The sequence below is a fragment of the Chroicocephalus ridibundus genome, chromosome 3, assembly GCF_963924245.1.
Source record: "Chroicocephalus ridibundus chromosome 3, bChrRid1.1, whole genome shotgun sequence".
Classification (NCBI taxonomy): Eukaryota; Metazoa; Chordata; class Aves; order Charadriiformes; family Laridae; genus Chroicocephalus; species Chroicocephalus ridibundus.
This window is the reverse complement of record NC_086286.1, coordinates 44,306,303-44,329,647: the sequence shown is the minus strand read 5'-3', so window position 1 is coordinate 44,329,647 and position 23,345 is coordinate 44,306,303. Positions and strand designations below refer to the sequence as shown.

General features: G+C 39.6%; 1 protein-coding gene across 9 annotated transcripts in view; it reads right to left on the bottom strand.

Moving 5' to 3' along the window:
• The window catches only part of RGS7 (regulator of G protein signaling 7), a 294,620-nt gene that overhangs the window by 13,045 nt on the left and 258,230 nt on the right, over positions 1–23,345 (bottom strand). For 5 of the 9 annotated variants that reach the window (XM_063328943.1, XM_063328939.1, XM_063328942.1 and 2 more), the window contains 2 exons: positions 18,575–18,761; positions 15,174–15,263 (listed from right to left, as the gene is read on the bottom strand). In XM_063328943.1, the coding sequence (XP_063185013.1) occupies positions 15,174–15,263; positions 18,575–18,761 (277 nt within the window). Of the gene's footprint in view, positions 1–3,512; positions 4,179–12,986; positions 13,068–13,862; positions 13,917–15,173; positions 15,264–18,574; positions 18,762–23,345 lie in introns of those variants that run through there. The other 4 variants (XM_063328941.1, XM_063328945.1, XM_063328940.1 and 1 more) reach the window with 4 other exon arrangements.

Here is a 23,345-nt window from a genome sequence, read left to right as displayed (position 1 = left end):
ATCTAGGGATTAAAGCCTTATAGGCCCCTATGCCTATTAACTTTCTTTTAGCAAAATTCCTATGGTTTATGCAGTTAAGTTAATACGTCCGGTGGTGATCTATGCACACCTCTAGCTAGAAAGGAAATAAAAAAATAAACAAACATCCTAAATGCATTCCTGTAGGTCTCATTTTCCGGAACTGTTTTCTGCCTTCCTATTTCTTATGTCTTGAATGAATATTTGGTGTTTATGTCTCACGATTTCAAACAATTTTAGGGGTGCAATTTGAAAAAGGTAATTCTCTGTATTTGGTATTAATTGCTTCCTAGCTGATAAAATGCCGTTGTTGGGTTTTAAATGGCCAGCCCCAGTTGGTCGTGTCTGACTTTTTGGGTTTCGATTCCAACTCTGCATGGCTGTGGCCAACAGGCTGGCAACCCACCAGCCGCATTCAGCCTCTCTTGCTACTAATTACTCAGCTCCCCAGTTCTCCTCCCTTGTCGGTTCTGTTCTAGTCACCACAATTAATTCCCATTTCTTACTCCTGTATTCACCTTCAGCTCATTAATTTTTGGCAAGTCTCCACTACTGTTTCAGCTCAGCATTTTGCAGTTTCTCTCATCACTTGGTTAAGGCCTTTTTCCTCCTGCTTCAGTTTTGTAGGGTTAAAGGACAGTTTTTAATCGCATCTTACAGAAGAAGGGGAAAATGTTTTGCTCTTCTCAAGTAGGTGCCAGGGAAGCTCCCGTCCCTCCCACTGGCCATTTTCCTTCCCAGGCTGGCCTGGGAGCTCCAAACCATCTCAAGGGTGCAGCAGCCCCAGCAAACACTTCTTTCTCCTGTAGGTTTAAGAGCTGTTTTATGCACAAGAATGCATGAGGAAAGAGACTGTCTGATGAACCCCAGTTCTCAGACTGAAGTTCCCAGCTCCAAGTGGTTATTTTAATGAATATTACAATCAATATCTCCCACCAGAGGGTGTTTCCAGCTTCCTGGGCAGAAGCCAGGAGGCACTGATTGATGGCTCTTCCCCGGGAGACCAGAAATGCAGTCCCTTCAGTTTAGGTTTCTCTCTCGGTCCTTTTTTCCTCAGCAGACTCATGGCCTCACTCAAGTTCCTAATGGATATATCATTGTGTAACCAAAATCAGACTTCAGCTGTTTGGTGGTTGTACAAACATGCCTTAATCTGAGTTAATCTTAATTCCTGGAAGTGGATTTTGATATAAATATGGAAAAAAACATTTATCTTTTCTCTGTGGGGAAGTAAAAGGATGTTTGTGCCTACTTGGAGTTTCCGTTCCCAGTGCTGGCAGATGAGAGTGATCAGGTGAGGTATCGAAAGATTGCAGACAAACCCTTTAAAAATCAACTGGTTGTAGAATAGATTTTGTTTGGTCTGTTTGGGCCAAATTCACTCGTGTAACAGTGGCCTTGTGTCACTTGAACCTACGCTCAAATAAAACCTTGATACAGCTCCCTCACTACTTTGAAATCATTATTAGTAATGCATATTTCTACTTTACAGACATTGTGTTAAATCCTGTGCAAATACAGGAAAAGGCATCCATTCAATAGAGACTTCATATTTATTGAAAGAAAAGAACTAGAAGAAGTACAAAAAGGGTTCAGGAATACAAATGCTCCACATCTTTGTATCAGCCAGTTGGTGTTCCGAAGTGATTTTGAAAGAAATAAAATATAAATTCTTTGGATAAATGTGCACAAAATACCTAATGCATGAATTTGAAACATTAGTTATTAGAAGGGAGTGATTCTTCAAAGCAGACACTGGTATCTAATTAGTTAATTCCTAAGGCAAAGCAGGCAATATACCAGCTGATGCAATTGGTGGCAGCAGGAGTTTGGAAATAAATATCTGTATTTGGCACTAAGAAGTGAAACAGAGCTCAAATTTCTGTGGATCGCTTGGCCCCAAGTTCATGCCTCAAAGCTCACATTTCTGTGGTAAAGGAAAATTAAATCTCAGATTTAAGATCCGGGGTTCGATGTGGCTATTTATTAAAATTCATCTGGCCTCCCTAGGCTGTGAATATTTTGAGTTGACCTAGATGGAGCTCTTGATAAAATCAAGCTCTCATGGGGTATTTCCAGTGTTTTCTGATAAAAGCTTAGTAGAATTGTGCTAACAAAACCTGAGACACTTTAAAGCAGTGATTATCATCCTCGCTAGAAACCAGAAACAGTGGCGTGTGAAAACAAAGAACAAACAAAAATCCCAACCCTCCAGAAACCCCAACTGAGCAAAAACCTGCGGAATGGTCATTCATGGTGACCTATAATGTTTTTGGTCTGGGTTCATTCAAACTACCCCTTCAGAGATGCTGCAGCCAGGGAGACAGGGCCAGAGGAGAAGTGGGAGCTCCCTGTGGAAGGCAGCTCAGCTCCCTTCTGCCCACAGCTGCTCTGCGCAGGAGCCTTGTCCCTGGCAGCAGCAATAACTCAGGTAGGTACCCGATGTTAAATGAGATGACTCTAGCATTTATGTATTCAAATCTATTGCCTGATTGTGTCTATGACTGTCCTGCGGTTTTTTTTTTTGTGTGTGTGTGTGTGTGCGTGCATTTTTAGCTTTGGTAGTCCCTTTGAAACAAGATTCCTGCTTCTCAATATCAAACCAAAGGCTGTACGACAGATGGTACTGGAGCTGGCTGTCCTGAGTCTATCCTAGGCATTGCTAAAAAGGCTTGTTTGTCCTGTGCACCCTACGATGCCCTGGAGGTATCAGCATTTTGTCGTTTGACTTAGCTCCCATCATTGCTTTTCTACTCGGAGATTCTGGCGACTATCCTTACGTCACCTCGCTCAGGCAAAAGTGCCGTTTCTTAAGCAAAGCAGAGATTTCTGGTTCCGGCTCAGTTTAGCTTCAGAAGCGCCATATCTGCTGTCTCACAGGCAACAGCTACATGCTCTCATAAATCTGTCAATAGATCTCTGTGTGAGTAACCTCAGCAGCAGACAGACAACAGCACACCTGAATAGAGCCCTTGAATTAAGAGGACAGCCTCCTGCCTTACTAGCCAAGCTTTGCTCTACAGACAGTACACTTAGCGCTCCCAAACCACTACCTTTTCAGCTGAAAATGTTGCATTGTATCACAAGTGACAGCAAGGAGAAAAAACCCACTGTCCTTCCTATTTAGCAAGTGTACACTTGTGCTCTCAGCCAGCTTTGTTCCTCCCCGTTCCTAAGGAAATGCAGTTCAGTCGATCCGGTCGCGCGGAGCGACCGAACGCTGCGCAGGCTGCACTACTGCAGGTCTGGCTTAAAGAAAGGTTTGCTTATGTGATGATGAGCAAGCTGGAAAGGTCTCTCTGCTGCTAGCTTGATAAAAAGAAAATAAAAAGTAAATGATTATCAATAAAGTATGTTTGATTAGGTGTCACTGAGAGAAAGAAAATGCCATTTCATGTCACTTTTTAGTAAGCCCAAGGTGTGTAACTTTGGGGATGATTTTGCTCTCGGCTAATCTTCAAATTCAATATTAAAATCTCAAACTTCCCAAAGGAAAGAGATTCTGCATCTTTTAATGAAAGATAAAACAACAATATAAACATACACAAATTTACAGAGAAAGGATCAACTTTAATACATCTGGAGTAAAAGGTGTTCTTTTTTAAATATGGTATAAAAATAAATGCAAGAAACATTAACAGAGAATATACAGACAACAGACAAAGACACAGGCTTTCTTTCTCAATGTGAATACATCAGTGAAATGAAACCTTCTGTGCTAATTTATTGTGCAATAAATGTGATGCCATATGTATATTTATTAGTATATGCATTTTTTACATTTCTTCCAGTTTTTGATTGACGTATTTTTTTAATAAACTGTGCCTAGCAGAAGCTTTTTTTTCACTGTACTTGAGCTTGCAGAAAATAAAAAGACATAGATCCAGCTTGATATGAAGGAGGAAGTGAGCAGACAGTTTTCGAAATGGAGGCATCGAAAGGCTAGAGAGTCCCTCGGAGTCTGTAATGCCTTAGTATACACAAAAGAAAACAAGTCAGGTCCTTGCTCATGCAACATCTTGTTCTACTGTCCTCTGAGTCAGGCAATCAGTGAGCTACAAAGTATGTATAATGATTTGAGTCTGCTTCCATGCTACAAGGTGATCCTTTTAGTAGGACTGCACTAGACTGGTTAACCTCTTTGATGTGAGCGATTTCCCCTGAGGAAAAGATAAAAACAAAAAACAAAAACAGAAAACAGAGGCATGATCACTGCAAACCTGTTCATCAGCAACCACTTAGTGTTGCCACATCACTGTCAAAGAACTAGGGGCACCAACTGGAGTCTGTCAAATCTTAAACCACAGGAAGCCCTTGCGCTTAAACACCTGCACTGCCAGCCAGCTAGACTGTTTCACAGAATATGCCAGCAAATTTAAAGGCCATTTTGGACTGAGGTTCGTTTTGGCTGAGGAGAAACTAATGCTGAGGTTTTTGCTGTCGGTCATACCCAGAACTTGAAGAAGGCTCCTACAAGCGAGAGTGCCTTGTGCTACAAAGATGAATGCGCAAACTGCGGTAGCTCTGCCACAGGAGACAAAAAGCTACTTTAAAGTTCAGGTAAGAAAGCAAGAGGCAGATTGCATACAGGCAGGAAAGCAGCTTTTCCATGAACACAGCTATTGGTTTGCTGAGACCGTATTTACTATTTATAAGGAACATTGCTAAGGTGTGTTACACGTGACTACATAGCACTGCTTTGAAGGTGTTTGGATTTCCACGTTGTTATTTTCCTCATCGTTCCTCCTGTTGCAAGGATGCAGTTCCAGTTTTTTAGCAAGTTCTTTTAATAAGGTACAATGACTGCCCCACAATAGTTAGGTCTGCGGCGTGAAAAGGATGGCGTAGGGTATGTCACCATGGTATAATTCAGGCAGCTTTGAGCTTTATCTGAGCCAGACAAAAGCCATGAAACCACATAACAGGAATCAGCTCTCCTATGGCCACATAAAAGCAGTTAGCTCTCCTGGGGCCATTCTACCGCGGCCCTGATCCACCAGAGGCCGATCTGGCACAGCAAGCTTACATCACTCCTCAAAATACCACAGGCATACCCTGATAATGTAACATAAATAGATCATAAAACATTAAAAAGCACGTGGCTCTCTCTAACCCTCCAGTTAGATATTTAATACTTACATTTATTGTATTGTTCATTTTAAGTGCACAACTCAGAGAAATAAAACTGATTTCAAGGAAACTACAGTAAGAAATACTGTAACTATGGAGAGAGGATACATCTTATGCAGTAAATGGTAAATGAACTTATTCTGACATATCTATGAGTTGTTCAGTCATCTGCTGTATTATAACCCAGTGGAATTCCACATTTTAATACCTATTGTCATTATCAATTAAATTTATGCTCACAGGGACGTGCAAGTTGGTTTCGAGCATTTGCTCTAATGCAGTATAACAGAGTGGGTCTTCACAAAAGGAAGAACTATTTTATTTGTTTTATTCTTCGAAGGACGGAAAGAGCCCTTCCTGGCACGCTCTCTTCCCTGTGTCTAGTTTTAACTCTGTCACTTTCTACCTAAATTAAATTCATATTTAGCCTTAATTAAGCCTTAAATTAAGTTTTCCTCTAATGTAACAGGTAAGCTGTTATACTAAGGCATCTTTTCTTTTTAAATAGTCAAAAAAAGTCTCAGCAGCTGTGTGGCACTGGAATACAATTTAAAACAGCATGTGCGAAATTAAATGTTTTGTTAGGTGATTCATGATTGTCAGCCTTGAACATAATCTAAGAAAATATCGAACGTACTCTTATCTTTGTCTTTGATTAAGTTATTTGTGCTTAACTTCACAGGTTTACAGGCTTCACAGGTTTATTCTGTAAATATGTATGAGTATGCATAAACCAGTTAATTAAAACAATTAAACCAGGACCTCTCTATTAGTTGTTAAAACGATTTGCTCACTACCATACTGGAAAGCCATGCAAGCTCTTGTTGGGGCATAAGATCTGTGGAATGATTTTTCATTCCTATCTGCAACAATTGATTATTTAGGAATTGTAAATTCCCTGAAATTTACATAGATGACCATAACCAAATTCTAGCATCTCAGGAATGAATTTTGATATCTCATGACCTAGGAAGTTTTGACCTAAAAGCAGGCCAAAAACTAGTTGTTACTTAGTTGATCTGACTTGTATAACCTTATTCTACATATTATTTTAATTTTCCCCTAAAGACACAGTGAGCTGTCATGACAATTTTTTTCTGTATTCTACATCACTTGCTCCCTGGATATTGATGGGGTTTGGATACATTTTCTCCTAAGCCCGCCAGTGATCGTGATTTCTCTGGATGTTCCTCTCCTCCACCTCCCCTCCCTGCCTCAGAGAATACTACACTTATTAAAGATACCAAGTCTCCATCTGACCAACAATAACATATGTTCTTTTCCCAGGTATTAGTAGTTCTAATTTATCTTGTAGTTGGAAAAGTGACAACTTAGAAGATATGCTCTCCCTAAGAGATTGTCTTCCATGTTTATTCTGAATTATACTTAGTTCTCTGATTGGGAAAATAAGCTTTTAACACACGGAATACAGAGAAGCCCCAAGTACAGAATTATCCCACCTTCTTATTCAGATCTGCACATTTACAGAATATTTCTTTCAAACTTCGTTCCAGAGCATATTTTTACTTCATCTCTGTACAGTAGGGTTTCATAATTGTCAATTCTAGGAGATTTCCAGAGTCACTCAATTTACAGACTGATGTAAGGATCATCCCTTGTGGGTCATAAGAGCTGAGCCCAGCTATTTCTTTCAGATACAACACTAATAGCATTCCCATAAGCCAAATTTTGATTTGGGAAACTACATCTAACAGGCCAGTTTTGAGAGGTGTAGCGTATGAGTCATCACACATACATAGGAAAATGTTTTCTGTGCTAATGAGATTAAAGAGCAATTGGAAAAAAAGTTGGAAGAAGTAGTAGATGTTTGCCTGAAGAATGAAAAGGAAACCCTTAATATTTGCAATATAATCAACATTTAGAAGTACATGGCCAAGTTCTAAACAGGATTACGATTTTTGGCTGTATTGGTGCACTTTGGACATACAAATTGAAACTATTTAACAATTTTACTAATAATACAGAAGACAAAATGAAACCCCCACACGTACCCTGATAAGAGAGTCAGAGTATGAGGAGGCAGCACAGGAGTTGGAGTGTGCAAGTACATCTAAGAATATGAAATCAGTTGGCCTCAGTGTTCACGTCCTTAGTGTATTAACTGTTTAACGCAGAGTTGTCCTTCCAATTGCACTTTTAGAGACTTTAGGGGGAAAAGTACAAATCCATGTGCAGTTTTATGAGCTGCTAAATACAAGCATGCTGACTGACCTATTTATGCAGCATGACACTAACACCTCAAATTATCTGGCAAACAAGTCAGCAACAACCTCGGTACATATGTGGCTTATGAGAAATCAATACGAAACTTATATAGGGGCCGTAGCTGAAATGTACAGTGGAGGAAGATTAAGTCTTTTCCTTTTAGATTAATTCTCTTCCTTTCTGCTAAGCAACCTCAGTGTCTCCTTTTTCATGTTTCTTTATTGACAGCGCAGATTCTACTCCCCAGGACCAATACTGGTAGAACTAGAAATGAGAATTCCATGCATCTGACCAGGTGTAACAGAGGAACAGTGTGAGCCCTGCTGTGAGCAAAATGAGACGCAGAGTGAGAATCGACCCTCCTTGCTCTCACCGTTCCCCATCTGCTCATGTGCGGTACACCTGCAGCACGCCGGCAGCTCAGCCGGCATCGGCAGGGAAAGCTCCCAAGTGACATCGCAGTGCGCCACACACAGAGCCCATCTACCAACAGCCCCTGACAGAAGCACATCTGGAGAGGCACAGGAGCGGAAACAGTAGGTCCAAGATTAGGCAGCCCTTGCTCCTTTAGCACAGGGAAACTGCTTTAGCACCACTCAGGGGGTCAGGATTCTGCTTTGATTTCCACAGCACCAAGGGATGCTGCTCTCAGCCACCTGTGCAGGTGTATTTCTCTTTCAGACATGTGAGGCAGGAGAGGAGGTTGGCATTTACTGAATTTGGGGCACAAGTTGTCAGCACAGCTGCAGCGCTAAGTGGTTGCATGTTCAGGAAAATATCTCTGCCTCTCGCGGGGATTTGCAGTCCTCTGTTCATTTCTCATTAGGGCCGTACTGTTTCCTGAAGCTGTCCATAGGCGGGAGGCAGCAGCTGAGTGACTGCGTTCCTATTTTTGCTCGTTCCAAATTGGGTGACGCTCACAATTTCTTTCTCCTTCCCCACTGACTTTTACATTTACTGGTGAGCCGCTCTCATTTGTGATTAACCTACAAACCCTTGCCTGACAGGCTAGTTTGAACTTGAATAACCATCTAAGTGTGGGATAACATATAAGATTTTCCAAGGCACCAATGCACTAGACAAATACTTATAGTATGCTTGTCCTAGGCTTCATCCCTCAAGGTTTCTATACCTCTCTGCAGTTCTCATTCTTGCAAATAGCTTAAGACCCAGCTGGGAAATGGCAGGCACTGGCCTAATACCTGAATGGTACATGCTGGCTCCTCCCTTAGATGAACCTGGCTGTGCAAGTGCTGCTCCTCAGCTCTTCTCTTCCAGCACAGAGCGCAGCAGCTTAGCTCCAATCACTGCCGAACAGGACAAGGAGGCCAGTCCTCACTGGTGCGTCCTACAGATGCTCTTTTTGATTTTCCTCATTAGCCTGGGCATCATTCCTCAAAAGACCCTACAACTAGATTTTTGGACTAATTATTAGTCCAAACTAAATTTTTCAATTATTTCAACAGTTCTTTTTAGTCAAACATCAATAATCCGTCTCTTTCCTGAAATAGAAAAAGCCTTCATTTCTACAAATAGTCACAATTTTTATTATTGTTTTGTATTTGTCACATAAGAAGCTTTGTGATTTTTTTTCTGACTAGCTATTTTTTGGTTAAAATTTTAGGAATAACCTGTAAGTAAATTCCAAAATCTAATTAGGATGTCCTCCATGACTGTACATCGAACATGAGATCCCACAGCTGATACTGCATTGAAGCTCATTCACAATGCTATGCTCGAGAGAAATACAGCCCTTGGCAGGATTTCAGGGCTAGACGGACTTTTGGTCTGCCACAGCAGGGCCTTGTGTGCATAAGTTCTACATGTTCATATAGAAAAATTTCTTGATTAACTGATGAAATTGATATATTATTCACCTGGTTTCTCAATAAAGGGACAGATTTTAACATGACAAGAGATTACACTGGTTTAAGCATCTAGAAAGTCTATTCCCCACTGATACAAACTAAGGCATCTGCTTTTATGAGTTTTAATTTCCATCTCTAGACCATAATTTGCTATGTCCTGTTAGGTGACATTGGACTGAGCCTCTGTGAAAATGTGCTGTGTTCAATGGCCTTCACATTTCACATCTCATGCATGAAATGGTCTAATGTTACTGGTTTGGAGGGGGAAAATATCAAAGTTAAATGGGGTCTTGTTTATGAGGTTATGAGTGAAGTCAATTGTCTAGAGATGGCTCTCTAGTTTAGTATAGGAACTCAAGTTTGGTCTGTTTTGTACTGGCTGTATTTCCATAAAACATCACACACTCGCAAAAAGCACAGGTTTTTGTCTTCTCTGTAACTGGGCAGCAATGGATGAAACTCTGACACTGATGGTGTTGTCTGAAGCCATGACAACAACGTGTGATGATGGAGTGTCTCCCCGTAGGCAGCTCTGGGGAGGCAGACTGCACCTTCCTCTTGCCTTGCTAATTTGGTTTCTGGCAGGACAAGAAAATTTGCATGGGGTGGAAATGAAAGTAGCCCACTCCCCTTCGTTTCAGGCTTCCAGACTGGTGACTGCAGCTAAGCACCAGGCCAGCACTCAGAAAGGTGTCCTCCTCAGAATACCAGTCTGCCACTGTCACAAATCCCACGTGCACATGGAAATTAAAGACAAAAGGTTTCCTTAAAGGACCTCTTTGTTCCTATCAATATTATCAGTGCATATCCATCTGCTTTTTTCTCTGTAATGCAGATGTTAGTAGTTGAGGTAGAGGAAGTTTCCTGATTTTTTTTTTAGTACTATTTTTGTTTTAAATATGGATCTTTTTTCGCCATGTAAATTCCTCAAAATAATTTAAGCTTTTAAATGCCACAGAAGCGGCTGATTTCCCTCTCTTTACTGCTGTGGCAAGCAATGAGATTGTCCTGCTCCCTGACCTATGCCTTTAGCTTCCCTACTCACTTCCTTGGGGAGCTACAGGTGACAGACCTTAATTATTCCCAAAGCAAAACCTGAGGGGCTGAGCTGGCCAGGGAGGAGCACAGAGCAAACACTGTCACCACCCCCCGGGCCTCTTAGTCAGAGCTGTGACACTTGTGGTTGCTGGTGTCACTCCAAGGCAATGCACTTATCCAGTGGCATCATTCCAGTAGTGCTGAAGCGTATGTACTCTATATTTTCAAACAATACCTGGGATTGTAAATAAGCGAGGCAAACCAAGAACAGCTGTTCTTACTACTCAGAAGCAAACCATAAAGTGTTCGGTAATAAATACTACATATAGCAAATGCCAGTTTGCTATTACTTTACCTATATTGTATGTGAGTACAGACCTGTTTCTAACACTATTCATATTGTCTGTTGTGGACTGCCAAAGGCATTAGTAATTTTGCAATATAAAATCTACTGAGCAAGCTAGATAGCCAAAGTTTTCAAGCTGAACATTTAGGGCTTTCATGAAGTGCACCAACTTATTGAAAGTTTTCTGGAAAGAAAAGTCTCCAATGTCAAAGAAATGCAGAGCTGAGCCTAAGGTTTTTTTAGTGTATATAGCTCCACTTTTATTTTTTTCCCATCAGAGTAGAATAACGACTCATTATATTAGGTTATTTCCACTTAATTCAAGGAATAGTACAGAGAGATTGCCCTTACAAAGTTTCTAAACTTTCTAGTTTAACAAATGCTTTTTGTAGCAAGTATAACCCACTTTCAGTCATCACAGATCAGGAGCCTCTTATAGTATCTGTCTTATCAAATCAGGTTATGAATTACAAGGTCATCTTCTCAGGTTCAATCCCTAGACATAACTAAGGTTACTGGGGTTTTTTAAACACTTCAAATGGAAAAAACTGAGGTCTAATTTAGTTCAATACAAACCCACTTTGATACAGGTGAGGAAACAACCAGTGAAAATTAGTCTAAATTTTCTAAACCATCAGAGGAGAAGAGAAGCTATAATTTTCATAATAATCAGAGAAGACAGCTTTTATCCAGGTTGTAGAAGACCTATTTTGCACCTATTTTCTGTATTAATCAGAAGAACAGATCTATACCACAGTCCCTCACTTCACAGTTGAACAAGTTAATCAGTACACCATAGGATATTCTGAGAAACATTTCCCTCATCCCTGCTGTTTGGAACCAGTGTACCAAGGTAGATAATTACATATCATAAACTCATCATAACGGAGAACAAGAGTGGAAGAACAAGGATGCCTGGTGGCAAAGGGTCCTGGGGCAGTGGGCGATGTGAATTCAGTCATCTTGGAGAAAAGGTTTGCACTTGAGCATCCTAACATTCTGGATTCATTTGCAAGCCTCAGGGCTGCCGATCTAACAGGGAATATAGATCTAGCAGTGACATGTTTTACTTTCATACCTGACCTGACTTGACAGACTCCACCCAGATTCACAGGTAGGTAGTAGTTTGAGGTAAAGCAAAACCACAGTTTTTATTTTATAGCTTGCTCTGTGAAACAAAGAATCACCCTCTTCTACTGAAGAAGTACTAACACTTCACATCCAGAAATCCTTGTTCCCATTTCTAGCTCACAGCTGGTTTATTTGGCCTGCCTTGCATCTCTGGCATCTTGCTATTCTGATACTTCTGCCCTGAGATTAGCACGATGAAATCGGGCACGCCTGCAGGGCATAATGCTCCTGTGTTTGTGCACAGAACTGCTGGTCTGAGAGGGATTATCAGAGAGTCGTTTTAGCACCTCCCAGTCTCTCTTCCCTTTTTCCCTTTTTGTGTTGTATTCTCCTCACATCTGTCTGCAGCTTGCTATTTCTCTCCTTATAGCCAGCTGTTTACATACCCTTCACCATAACCAATTCCTGATCTGTGGGCTGTTTAAACTCCTGTGAATAAACGTAGTTATTGCAGCTTGCCAGGCACTGTAACTGGGAAAAAAACTGGCTCTCAGAGGTCCCATATGTGCTACTTCATTTCTACACTCACTTTTATTAACGTAGGCTTGTTTATTAATATGGAACTTCATATTAAACACTTCCATGTAATTATAATGTATAATGTTATCACGTACAATGTTGTTTTATAGATCAACCTGTTTAGACAGCACACAAATCACACTGCAACATGCTATGGCAACACCACCATGCAAAATATAGGGGTTTTTGTTTCAAACATTGGGATAGTTTCCTTTGTGACTGTTTATTTACTTTTTAGTGTCCTTTACTGACTTTGTCCCATTGAATCCAAATTTCTTCCTGATTACAGTGGATTCAAAGCATATTACAGGAAGCCTTTACCTATAAGAAAGTAGTTAAAGAATTACAGTTTTGTTTTATCATGGGAGATATTCCCACAGCCTCACAAAACTTTGTTCTTTCACTGCGTTTCTTTCTTTTTTTTTTGATTACTAGGAAGTATATGTATACATTTTAAATACTTGAGTAAATACTCTTGAGCTTCATAATAGGGGAGGCAGTTTCTGCGAACTGCTTCTCCTTCCCTAAAAACTAAAAAACAAAAACCATGATCTTTGCTGAAAGCTCTCATATTTTTCATTTCAACGCACACAGCTCCACTAACCAGGTCACAGAAAAAGCCACGGACGCACACGCACACACAGCAGCGTCACCTGCACAATTCAACAGACAATGCAGACAAACTTGAGTATAATCCAAGATCTTTCTACCTCTTTTCATAACAGGTTAGTGCTCGCCCTCAGTGTTGGTGTACAGTTTTTATGGCATGGGAAAATAGGGATGTTTCTGCCCTACAAAAATAAATGCGGTGAATGCTTTAGTTTGAGCTTTCACAATGTCAAAAAAAAAATCCAAACTGGATAAGTAAAAAGAATCCCACATTATCAGGAAATCAGTGGATCTTTTGGCAGGTGGCAAGAGATTGCCCACAGCAAATTTACCAGTCTTCATTTTTTTACCTTCATGAAACAGCTTTCGAAAATCATATATTAAAAAAAAAAATCAGTTCTTGTAGTCCATTATCAAAATGAAATCCCAATGAAACCCTTGTGCATCACCAGCATGAATTCTTTGGTCCTGAAGAAGCTGTGCTAGACATTAAGGAAGATAGGGAAATTATTATTGCTTAATTTTCCCTGTGCCCAATTGAAAAAAAAAATGGGACAAACTCTTTTTTAGTAAAATGCAAAGGAGACAGGAAGGAAATCCAATGTATTCAAACTGTGTTAGACTAAGTATTTTGGGAGGCACCAGAAAAAAGAACAACATCAACCAGGTTTTCAGAGATTCTTTACTACAATTGGAAAAAAAGTGTGAATAATTTCATGCTTCCTAATGCAAAAAGCATGGCTCCCAAAGGTCCATTCCTCCATGTGTGACTATTGAGGTCAGTGGGAAAGGGACTAGGGAGGAGGGGTTGTAATGAAAACACATTATAAAGCTGTCATTCCTAGGAAAATTCACTGTGATGAATACACTTTTAACTGTCAGGTTAGAGAAGCAAAAAGGGAAAGCAGGGATCAGTGAGGGGGAAGGGAGAAGGATGTCCCATCAGGTTTACTAGTCTTCCGAGGCAACAAACTTACCACATTGCGTGTGAATTTCTCAAAAGATGTTCGACGATCCAGAGTGTTTTCCAACTTAAATTTAAAATAAAAAAAAAGAAACAAAAAGAAAAAGGAGGGGAAAAAGAAAAGCAAGAAAAAATGGAGTAGAAAAGAAGGATTGATGAAACAATGGACTGCAAAACAAAGTCTGTAAAAATCAGGAAGCAAACACAGGTATGAAGCTGTAATGGGACTCTGAAAAACAGGGGATGGGCAAAGCAGATATAGTATTCGACAAAAATAATTTTTCATGGGGATTGAACTGGTGTGATTTAAAAGAAAAACTGAAAATAAAAAGAAATAATGAAGTGCACATCTTGTGTTAATGAACTGACAGTCACAAACTTAAGGACTTCACATGGACAGTTGTAGCTTTCTGGTATTTTCAACATCTCTCTCTATATTGGATCTTCAGAAATCAATGTTTGAACAGAAAACAAAATCACACAGTACTTTCATATAACTTTAGGTTGTCATTATAAACAATAGAATGCTATGGTGTTAATAACTACCTTGTTCCGGTAACAATCAGGGCCCTGATTTTGCAAGGTACAGGGCTCCCAGCTGATTCTAGGCGACTACTATTTAGAGCCCACTAATAAAATTATTTATCATTATAGAAATCTGCATTGCACAAGCTGTTCCACATACTCTGGGCTGTGTCTATTCAGAACTCATTCCATAATCTGGACTTTTCTAAGCAAACATTACATACCAAGACATGAGCCTCTGTTTGCCGAAGTGTGACATGATCAGTCTTTCAAGTCAGATTCCTAGCCTACTCAAAACTATTCATGTAATAATAGGGAAAGAAACAAAATTAGGAAGCCCCAATATTTATAGTTGAAATTAGAAGTTATTCATATGAATAAGATTGTTTCTAAACACATTCTGTAGCTTTTATAGGTGGAATAAAGAGAACAACAATTATTACATAAGCAAACTTGCAAACATGAAAGACTATTCTGGGATTTTATTTTATTTTTTTAATGTATTTGTAAAGCACTTTGCAATTTAAGGTGCTTCGTAACAGAGAAAACAGTACAATATGGGATGTAAAAATAAAAATAAGTTTTGCTAGATTAACTCATTGAAACATGCCCGCATGCAGGATATATACACATATATGTATATTGAACTCCTGTGTGTTATGTGACCCTCCAAACACGCCAAGCTGGTCACCTACCAGATATCCAGTTGCACTGGCACAGGGGAGAGAAGACTGAGTATTGTTGCAAACATAACCACCGCTTTGCACAGTGGCAAGACAAAGGCAAGATGGACCAATACCTTTTTCTTGGCCTGTAGCAGCTCCTGGTAGGCACTGGATCGTATAAAACGAGGATAAGAATCACTTTTCATCAGTTTGTAAATGTGCTCCTGAAAGGGAAAGAAGGAGCTGTTACTCCAACAAAGGAAGACATACGGAAAATGGGAGGCAGTCATATATGTTTATTTGTGGAATATGTACCAGCTAGCAGTATTTTGAATAAGAAGTCTTATGGGATAGCAAGTTGCAGTTCTGAAGCCAAGGCTGAATTCTCTCTATTCTTAAAGCAGAAATCCCACCTATTTGTTAGGTATAAAGAATATAACACACCTTTCTTTAATTTATAGTCCCTATTTCCACTATGAAATTATTTTTCTAAGAATTTACACCTCACCCCTAGCTTAAGGCCCAGTTTCAAACCTCCCTTACATTAGTCAATTTAGCTAAGTGACTAAATCAGGAGCTGTGGATCCTTCCTCATCATATTTTCTGAATTAGTTTTTGGAGATGTTTTTCTGACTTCACAGGCTGGGAAAAGGTACTAGCATTCTGTTTCAGCATCACAAATAAGTGCTTAAGTTAAGGAGACTATCCCCTGGCTATCCCTGAAAAGATCCTTTGACAAATGTTTAGTCTGCTGCCTATCTGACAATATAAAAAGGAAAATATGTACGCAAATTGAAAAACAGTTCCAGGCTAATCTAATTTCCAAGATATTTATTCTTCTGAGACATATGAAAACTTGGGAACCCTTATCCAGAAACTAAATGACATAAGCAGTTTATAGAGCTTTTCTTTTCGGAGCATTCTCATTTCTGTAAAATATGAAAAACTAAGAATCTTTGATGTGGGACACTTTATAATTGTAGTTCTAGTTACAATGTTAGGAAAGAGATTTGTAGAAAAAGCAATCAGAATAGGAAATACTCTCGAGAAAAATTTTTTTAAAAAATCCACTTAATTGTGTTACCTATTTTTGTTCTGTTTTTTTACTCAAACCCTACCTTTTAGTATAGGAAACTTGTAGCACAGCAATTGTGAAACAGCAAATAAACTGTAAAGTAAATCCTGTTTCTCAGCTTGGTATTGCATATAATCAGTGAATAGGAAAAAAACCAACAAACCACCTTGCTTGAAGATTATGGCAAGGTAAAATTAAAGCCAATTTTTAATTCTTGTTGTATTAGAAACTCCAGAAATGGTTCTAAGTGCCTTTCATTGTATTTCTTGCACTAAGCAGAGATATTCTGGTGCATATTCAGAACTTAGGCTGGTTCATTTAGGGAGTTTTTATTCCGCTCAGGTTCTACGAAAGCAGCCAGTACAGCCAACAGAGAGCAGAAAGGACTGTGCATGTCAATGCTGATGGGCATTACAATGTTATTTCTGTGCAAAAAACAACCTGTAAAAGCAAGAATAAATTAGGCTGTATTAGTATTGTTAATGTACACATTAGTCCGGAATTGAGGCTGGATGTTATTTAGCACAATCAATCTATTTTTACTTATGTGTCACGCTCATTTGACATTGAGTTCCGTGGTGCCATCTTTCAAGTCCAGAAATGCTTGTCAAAACATTTTTAACCACAGTTCAATCAGCTGCCAACTGCCAGAATGACTTACAAGTGGTCTCTTTCCCAACTGGCGGGCCAGAAAGAGCCTGTTGCAGAGGCAGAGCCCTACTCCTGACAAAACCCTGCCACTTGAGGTGCAGCACTCTGGAAAGGTCCTAAAACTTCAAGTCGGAGCATGGCAGGTACAGTTTGCCCCCTTTTCCCAGAGAAACAGAGGCTTCCAGGTTCAAGCTGTATGCTGAACTGGATCAAACAAGCAGAGGTCTGACAGGAGGAAAAGTCTTGCTTGCATAAAGACTGAATACTCCACGTCTTTCATTAATGAAGGAAAAAAAATAAGATGAGAGAGATCTGGAAGTAAAATATTGTTGAAATTTTACACCACCTTTTTTTCTTTAAATTGGATACTGGCAAGGAATTTAATTGTCCTTTACTGACTCAACTGCAAAGATTATTTTTTTAAACTTTAATCTTGCTATATTGTTTATATGTGTAACATGTCTGCTATACGCTGCATTCCTAAATCTCCAGGGGGGCAGCAGATGCAAGCAAAAACTGTGTGTTTGGCTTGATGCAGAGTACTTCAAAACAGTGGCCATGATATAGTGTCTAATGAAAACTTTATTGTTGCATCATAGGTTGCTTATTCTCATAATAACAAAATGAAAAGGTGGTAGAATTATTCTCCATTCTATTTAGGGCAGAGGCATTTTCCTCAAAACTAGAAAGCCCTGATTTAATTCCCTTCTCTCCTTTGTGGGACTTGCAGCAGCATCTCCTGACTCCCAGGATGATGACCTAATAATCAAGCTGTAGAAAACTCTGCAGGGATATGATCTCAATGTCTCCTTTTGACACCATTTCACTTTGCATTAATAATTAAATTTTCATCACTGGGCTGCTGCTGAAAAAGCGAGGATGGTACCGGTTCTACTACTTTTACTGTGAATCCAATTCTTTTCTATTGCTTTTCTCATAAATCTGCAAAGATGAAATATTAAGTTATAAGTCACATGAAGTGTCATATTTAATACAGAAGTACTTGGGTTTTCTTCTGAGGAAAACCAAGATTTCTATTTCACCATTTTGGTTTTTTAACTCTTACTTCCAGTCTCAAAAATACAAATATTTTCACAAATCTAGCTCTTGTCAAAAGTATCTTTTGATGATGGTATTCAACTTGTGACTAAACCAGACGCCCAAAAGCCAAATAAGACATTTACAGACTGTTCCGTACTGCTGTAATACTGATTATTGAAGAGCAGATCTTTAGGATCTTTGCCCAATGTTCTGTGGATAGTAGTTTAATGAGGCATAGAATATACAACATCCGTGAAATATAACACTTCTGCACAAGCTGTTACAAAATGTTATTTCTCACATGGGTCATATTCTCTCCATAATGGGAACCTATAACTCCTATAAATAATAACACTTTTGGACATGCATTGCGAGAACAAACATTGAGCCTATATCAAGGGAAGTTTTTCAGAGGCAGATCTTGAGAACTAGAAATCAATATGTGTGAAGGGGAAGCTTTTCTCTTAATGTAACTGAATAAGAAAATTAAGAAAACAGGAATGTGAAAATATCACTTTCACTGCATTATAGGCTTTGCTCTATTTGAAGTCTACTTGAAGACTTCAAGTCTTCAGGCACAGAAGTTTCCTGAAGATCTTTAGTAATTCATAGGTTTCATGCAAGAAAGTTATCCATTTGCATTGTCAAAATGGTATTTTGGGAACCAGAATATTACCATTTAATTACCAAATATATCTTTTTTTTTAATACAGATTTCACTAGCCAATATTCTATTTCAAATGTCCCTAAATAGGATTGCAAACTGACCTGAGCATCTTCAAACGTGTATCTTCCAGGGTCCTTTACATTCTGCGTGGTTTTGTCATAACTTTTTGAATCTAGATTGATAGCGCTGGGTGCACCTGGAGCAAGAAATTCTTGCCAGATTTCTTGGACGCGAGCAGGAACTTCACGGATAGGCCTCTTCTTCAGGTCTTCTACTGCTAACCAGAACCTATGGCACAATATAGCCTCTTGACTTCCAATTCAGTATAATCATTAATCAAGTGCTCACACTCTGCTCTTAAAAAAAATGAAGTGACTGAAGTTTTCATCTAAACCATGCTAAAATAAGAAAAATCTGTGATTTTATGTTGGGAACAGCAGTCTGGTATACTGTCTCAGGCAATCAGTCCACCTTAAGAAGCAATTATTACAAGTCTTTTCATGAGACGGGTGAGAAATCCTTCATTACTTATGTATGGGTAACTTCCTTATGGGAAGGTTTCCATTTAATTGGAATGAAACTGAGATTTCATTTCACCTGAACCGCAAGGGCTGATATCCCTTATAAACCTATTGCTTTTTGACATTCCTTCAAAAGCTAATAAGAGCTTATGTTCTTGCTATCTACATAAATCTCTCTGGTCCTGCTAAACTATAAACTGTGTAACTGTAATTTTGTTACCGTTTCCACAAATCATGCATAAACTTGAAAAGCACTTGTTCTGCTCACCATAATTTAATTTCTTTCTTCAGCATTGCATTTCTACGCATATTTTTACTAAAACGCTGCATGGAAGTACCCATTCGCTCTTCTTTTCTGCTGCTGAGCAAACCAACATCAAGCAGCCACATACAGTGCAGGCCCGTTCATTGTATCCCTCTCACTCAGTCTGGAGCGGGATCACTAAAAAGGTCTTGAGCACTTTGTGATCACAGCTAGCTAGCTATAAGCTTTGATAATCACTTTTCATTTGCTATTATGATCGTTTTATCATTATTTCTTTCATGGGTGTTCAGACTCTCTTCCTGCACAAAATAATTCTAAATTCAACTAGGATCCTATGCTTAGACACGGTGCAGACCCCTTAGTTCTCCCCAGAGCGAGCGCTCAACTAAAGTTTGACTTTGTTAAATATGCACTCCTTTGTAGCACAGATGGAAGAAGCCCATGCTCATCACTCACAAGCCATTACGGTCAGATTCACTCTACTGAGATGACTATTTTAGGTATTTCTACACCCTTCACTTTCCGTAGTACCTAAGCATAATCTTTCTGTATATTGATCCCTTAAGATTCTCCAAGAGACAGAAAAGTAATATTGCCCCTGGTTTGCAAATATATTAATAATGTAATAATGTCCAGTGGTTTCCCCAAGGTCACAAAGGGACTCTGTGCCAACAGAAGAATCTCAGTTTCAAAAATTCTGGGTAGCATCACTTATCTCTATGAAGTACAATGTGAACTGAACACAGAGCCTGAGGACGTACCCGAAAATCTGATGGCAGTGCTGTAAGAATAGAGGCCTCGTAACTCAAGTTTAAAAACTGCACAGCTCACAAACTCTAATTCAGTTCACTCTGTCACATTTGGGCAACCTACTTTGGTTTCCTTAAGCTGCTTTCGATATTTGCATTTAAAAGTGTATATCCTGCAGTGCTAACCCCTTCAAATGCATCTTCTGGGACTGACAGATTACTCATGTGTATCGAAGTCAGGTAAGGAATAGAAAAATGAAAGGGAAGGATGTTCTTTGTAAACACACATTTTCTGTCACCCTGCAGACATCCCGAGGATCTAGCTCAAAGCTGTCACATTCTTGTTTGTTCCATTATATCACTGCCAATACTTCTGGAAGTCACCACAAACATGCCTTAGGATGCTATTTTCTTTTGCAAGTAAACTGTTTCCATATAGTAGGTTATACTCAATTATGGAGAAATAGATGGGAGATAAATTGAACTTCTTTGAGGAAACATTCAGCTTCCAGCATGGAATAGGCAGGTTGTATAGACACATTCTTACAGGCTGAACACCAGCTCTTTGGTAGATTAATTTTATTTTAATCTTCTAACGTTATCATTCAAAAACCCTACTGAAAACGTGAAGTTCTAAATATAAAAACCTCTGTAAAAGTGGGAAGAAAATAGTGATTTCTGCGGTGTATTATGTCTAGGGTGCTTACTTTACAGCCAACACACATTTTAACATTTTAATCTACTTACTGATCTTTCATGAAAAAATGCCTGCCCTCCTCCCACTGAGAGCTGAAGTCAAATATGCAAAGCTAGGCAATGCCAAAAATAAGGCTGCCACCTCTTGCGTTTGCAAAAATAACTTTTCTGAATATCCCATGGCAACCAATAGCACAGATGAAATGGGGTCTGCAAGACTTCAGCACAGGGCTTCAAATCAAAAGAGCTCCCTGTCCCCTTTTACAGCTCTCTGCCTTATGAGCTGCGACCAGAGCAAGGGAAGACTCCTGTAGCAAAGAGCACGCAGTGTGCAACAGTAAATATGTGCAAGGGCAGGAGAGGGGAGGGGGGAAACCCAACTGCATTTTCTGGAGAATGATATACACAGATTTAGCACTACTTCATAGAAGGAACTAGAGCTCTGTCTCTCTGCCCTTTGATGAAATTCTCTGTCTCCTGTTGGTGGCGGTTTGCTTTTGCCATGGAGACCTTCTCTAGAAGATGCTTAGTACCGTTTGAACAGAGACCTGAATAGCTGGATGTAAACCTCACTTGCTGCCTTTTGTCCCAGCATTTGGGCTGCTACACGCTGGGTCACACGCCAGACGTATAGCTGAGTGAGAGCATATAGCATATGATAGTCATACATCCAGCCACATGACATGGTAAAACACATGTTGCAAGACATCTGGGGATTATGTCCTCCAGCTGGATTACTTTCAAAGCGAGGGTGGCCTTGCCAGATAAATAGCACAGCTGCAAAACAGCTTCTGTCCCATGAACTGGCCTAAATGTCAGATGCAGCCATCAGCAGATCCCAGATCAAGCTAATCAGTTAAATTTAGTACATAGGAACACAGAGTGAGAGAAAAGCTGCAGCGATTCTCCACAAAATGTGTGAGGTTTAGGCAGAGTCTGGAGCCAGTGAAGTGGGAATTATGTGGGCTTTCCACCCAGTGCACGTGACACAACAGGTTGGAGGATGGACCTTTCCATATTTTCAGCAAAAGCAAACAAAAACCTTAACGAACTCCATGGAGAAAATCATCTACCATGTTTCTAGGGGCAGGAAAGACTACTCTTTGATTGTTAAAGTCCACCTTCTTGCCAAGTACAACTTCAACCTTGAAGACATAGCAGTGCTGAAGGTCTTCAAGAAAATGACAGAGAAAACCATTCAGTCTTGCAACTAGTTCCCTCTCATCTAATCTGCAGACAAGGCAACAGTGCTGGAGTTTGAGTGAGAAATAAGCCCAGGCAACTTCAGTCTTGAGGATTAAAATTTGCTCAAGTTATTAGCACCCAAAACAGAGTCTCATAATCAGCAGTGTGAAGGACAAACATTACCCGTGCCCATACTGTGTGGGAAAGTGTCATTACCAACACTTCTGTTCAGACTTGCAGGACAGACACCAAGGATAGTTAATCAACCTTCGTCCTCTGTAACATGCAGAACTCTCTACTCCACCCTCAGTGAAGATAGAAATGTCTTGCAGCTAAAGTAATCAAGAGTGGTGATCAGTAATAAACAGCAAAAAAGTGAAAGTGAAACTGCATTAAAAAGAAAACCTCTTGCACCATTCTCCCTCTTCTCTGCTAAAAGCAGTGTTATGGTGTTATTAAAAGAAAAAAGTTAAACATAAAATTAAGCACTATGACTGAAACAGTTTCTAGGCAATGCTGTGAATTTTTAGTACTGTATATGTTGTGGGTATTTTTGTGTTGTTTTTTTTTCTACAGTACATAATTGAAGCCTCTATCTCCAGTAAAGAACATTTCTACAACTTAAATGGATGAGTCCAAAATAATCGCCTCACAAAATCTCAGCTTGCAGAGGGATGGTCAGAGAAAATTTATTGAGAGAAAGCATCTACATCTGGCTAACTCCTCAGTCCCTCTCTTTTTTTCCAGACAACCAGAACTCAAAGCCTCTTTTCCCTATTTACTCATACATTATGGAAGCTAATAAATGAGGATCAATGGAAGGGGCAAGGGGTTCAGTGGCTTCTGTGTGTCATGGAAGATGTTCTGTCACCGCTTTCCCTTCACTAACCTAGGACGCTTTTGCAGTCTTAGCACTGCCTTGGAGATCACACCTACTGCAATACTGCATAATGACTTGGACAGGCTTTCAGATTGGCAGGCCTGAAGCCATTTGGATCTTTACAGGCTGCAATTCCTACGAAACAACCACTTGGGAGAAAATGTACAGTCAGCATATAAATATTAACTTTCCAAAGAATTCTGCAGCACTACAGACAAAGGAAAGACATGGAGAGGAATGGGGATTTTCCACAGAGATGAAAGAAACTAGGTCTCCAGGTGCCACATTGCAGTAAGATTCATTTCACTGTCTCACTCTCTTTGAAAGCCCTTTCTCAGTGCTTGGAGAGCCTTGTGACCCAGCTCAGTACTATTGGATCATGCTCAAACTTAAGAGTCTTGTGAATTTTAAACAATGGTCACCATTTTTGTAATAGCAGTGGGAATTTTATAAATCTGTTATCCAAATCATATGTTACTTTAGCTACTTTTCCTGTGTAGTGAGCAGCATGCTAAGCAATCCCTCCAAAAAATCTGCACAGCAACAAGAAATTAGAAGTCATAGCCTGCATTAGGT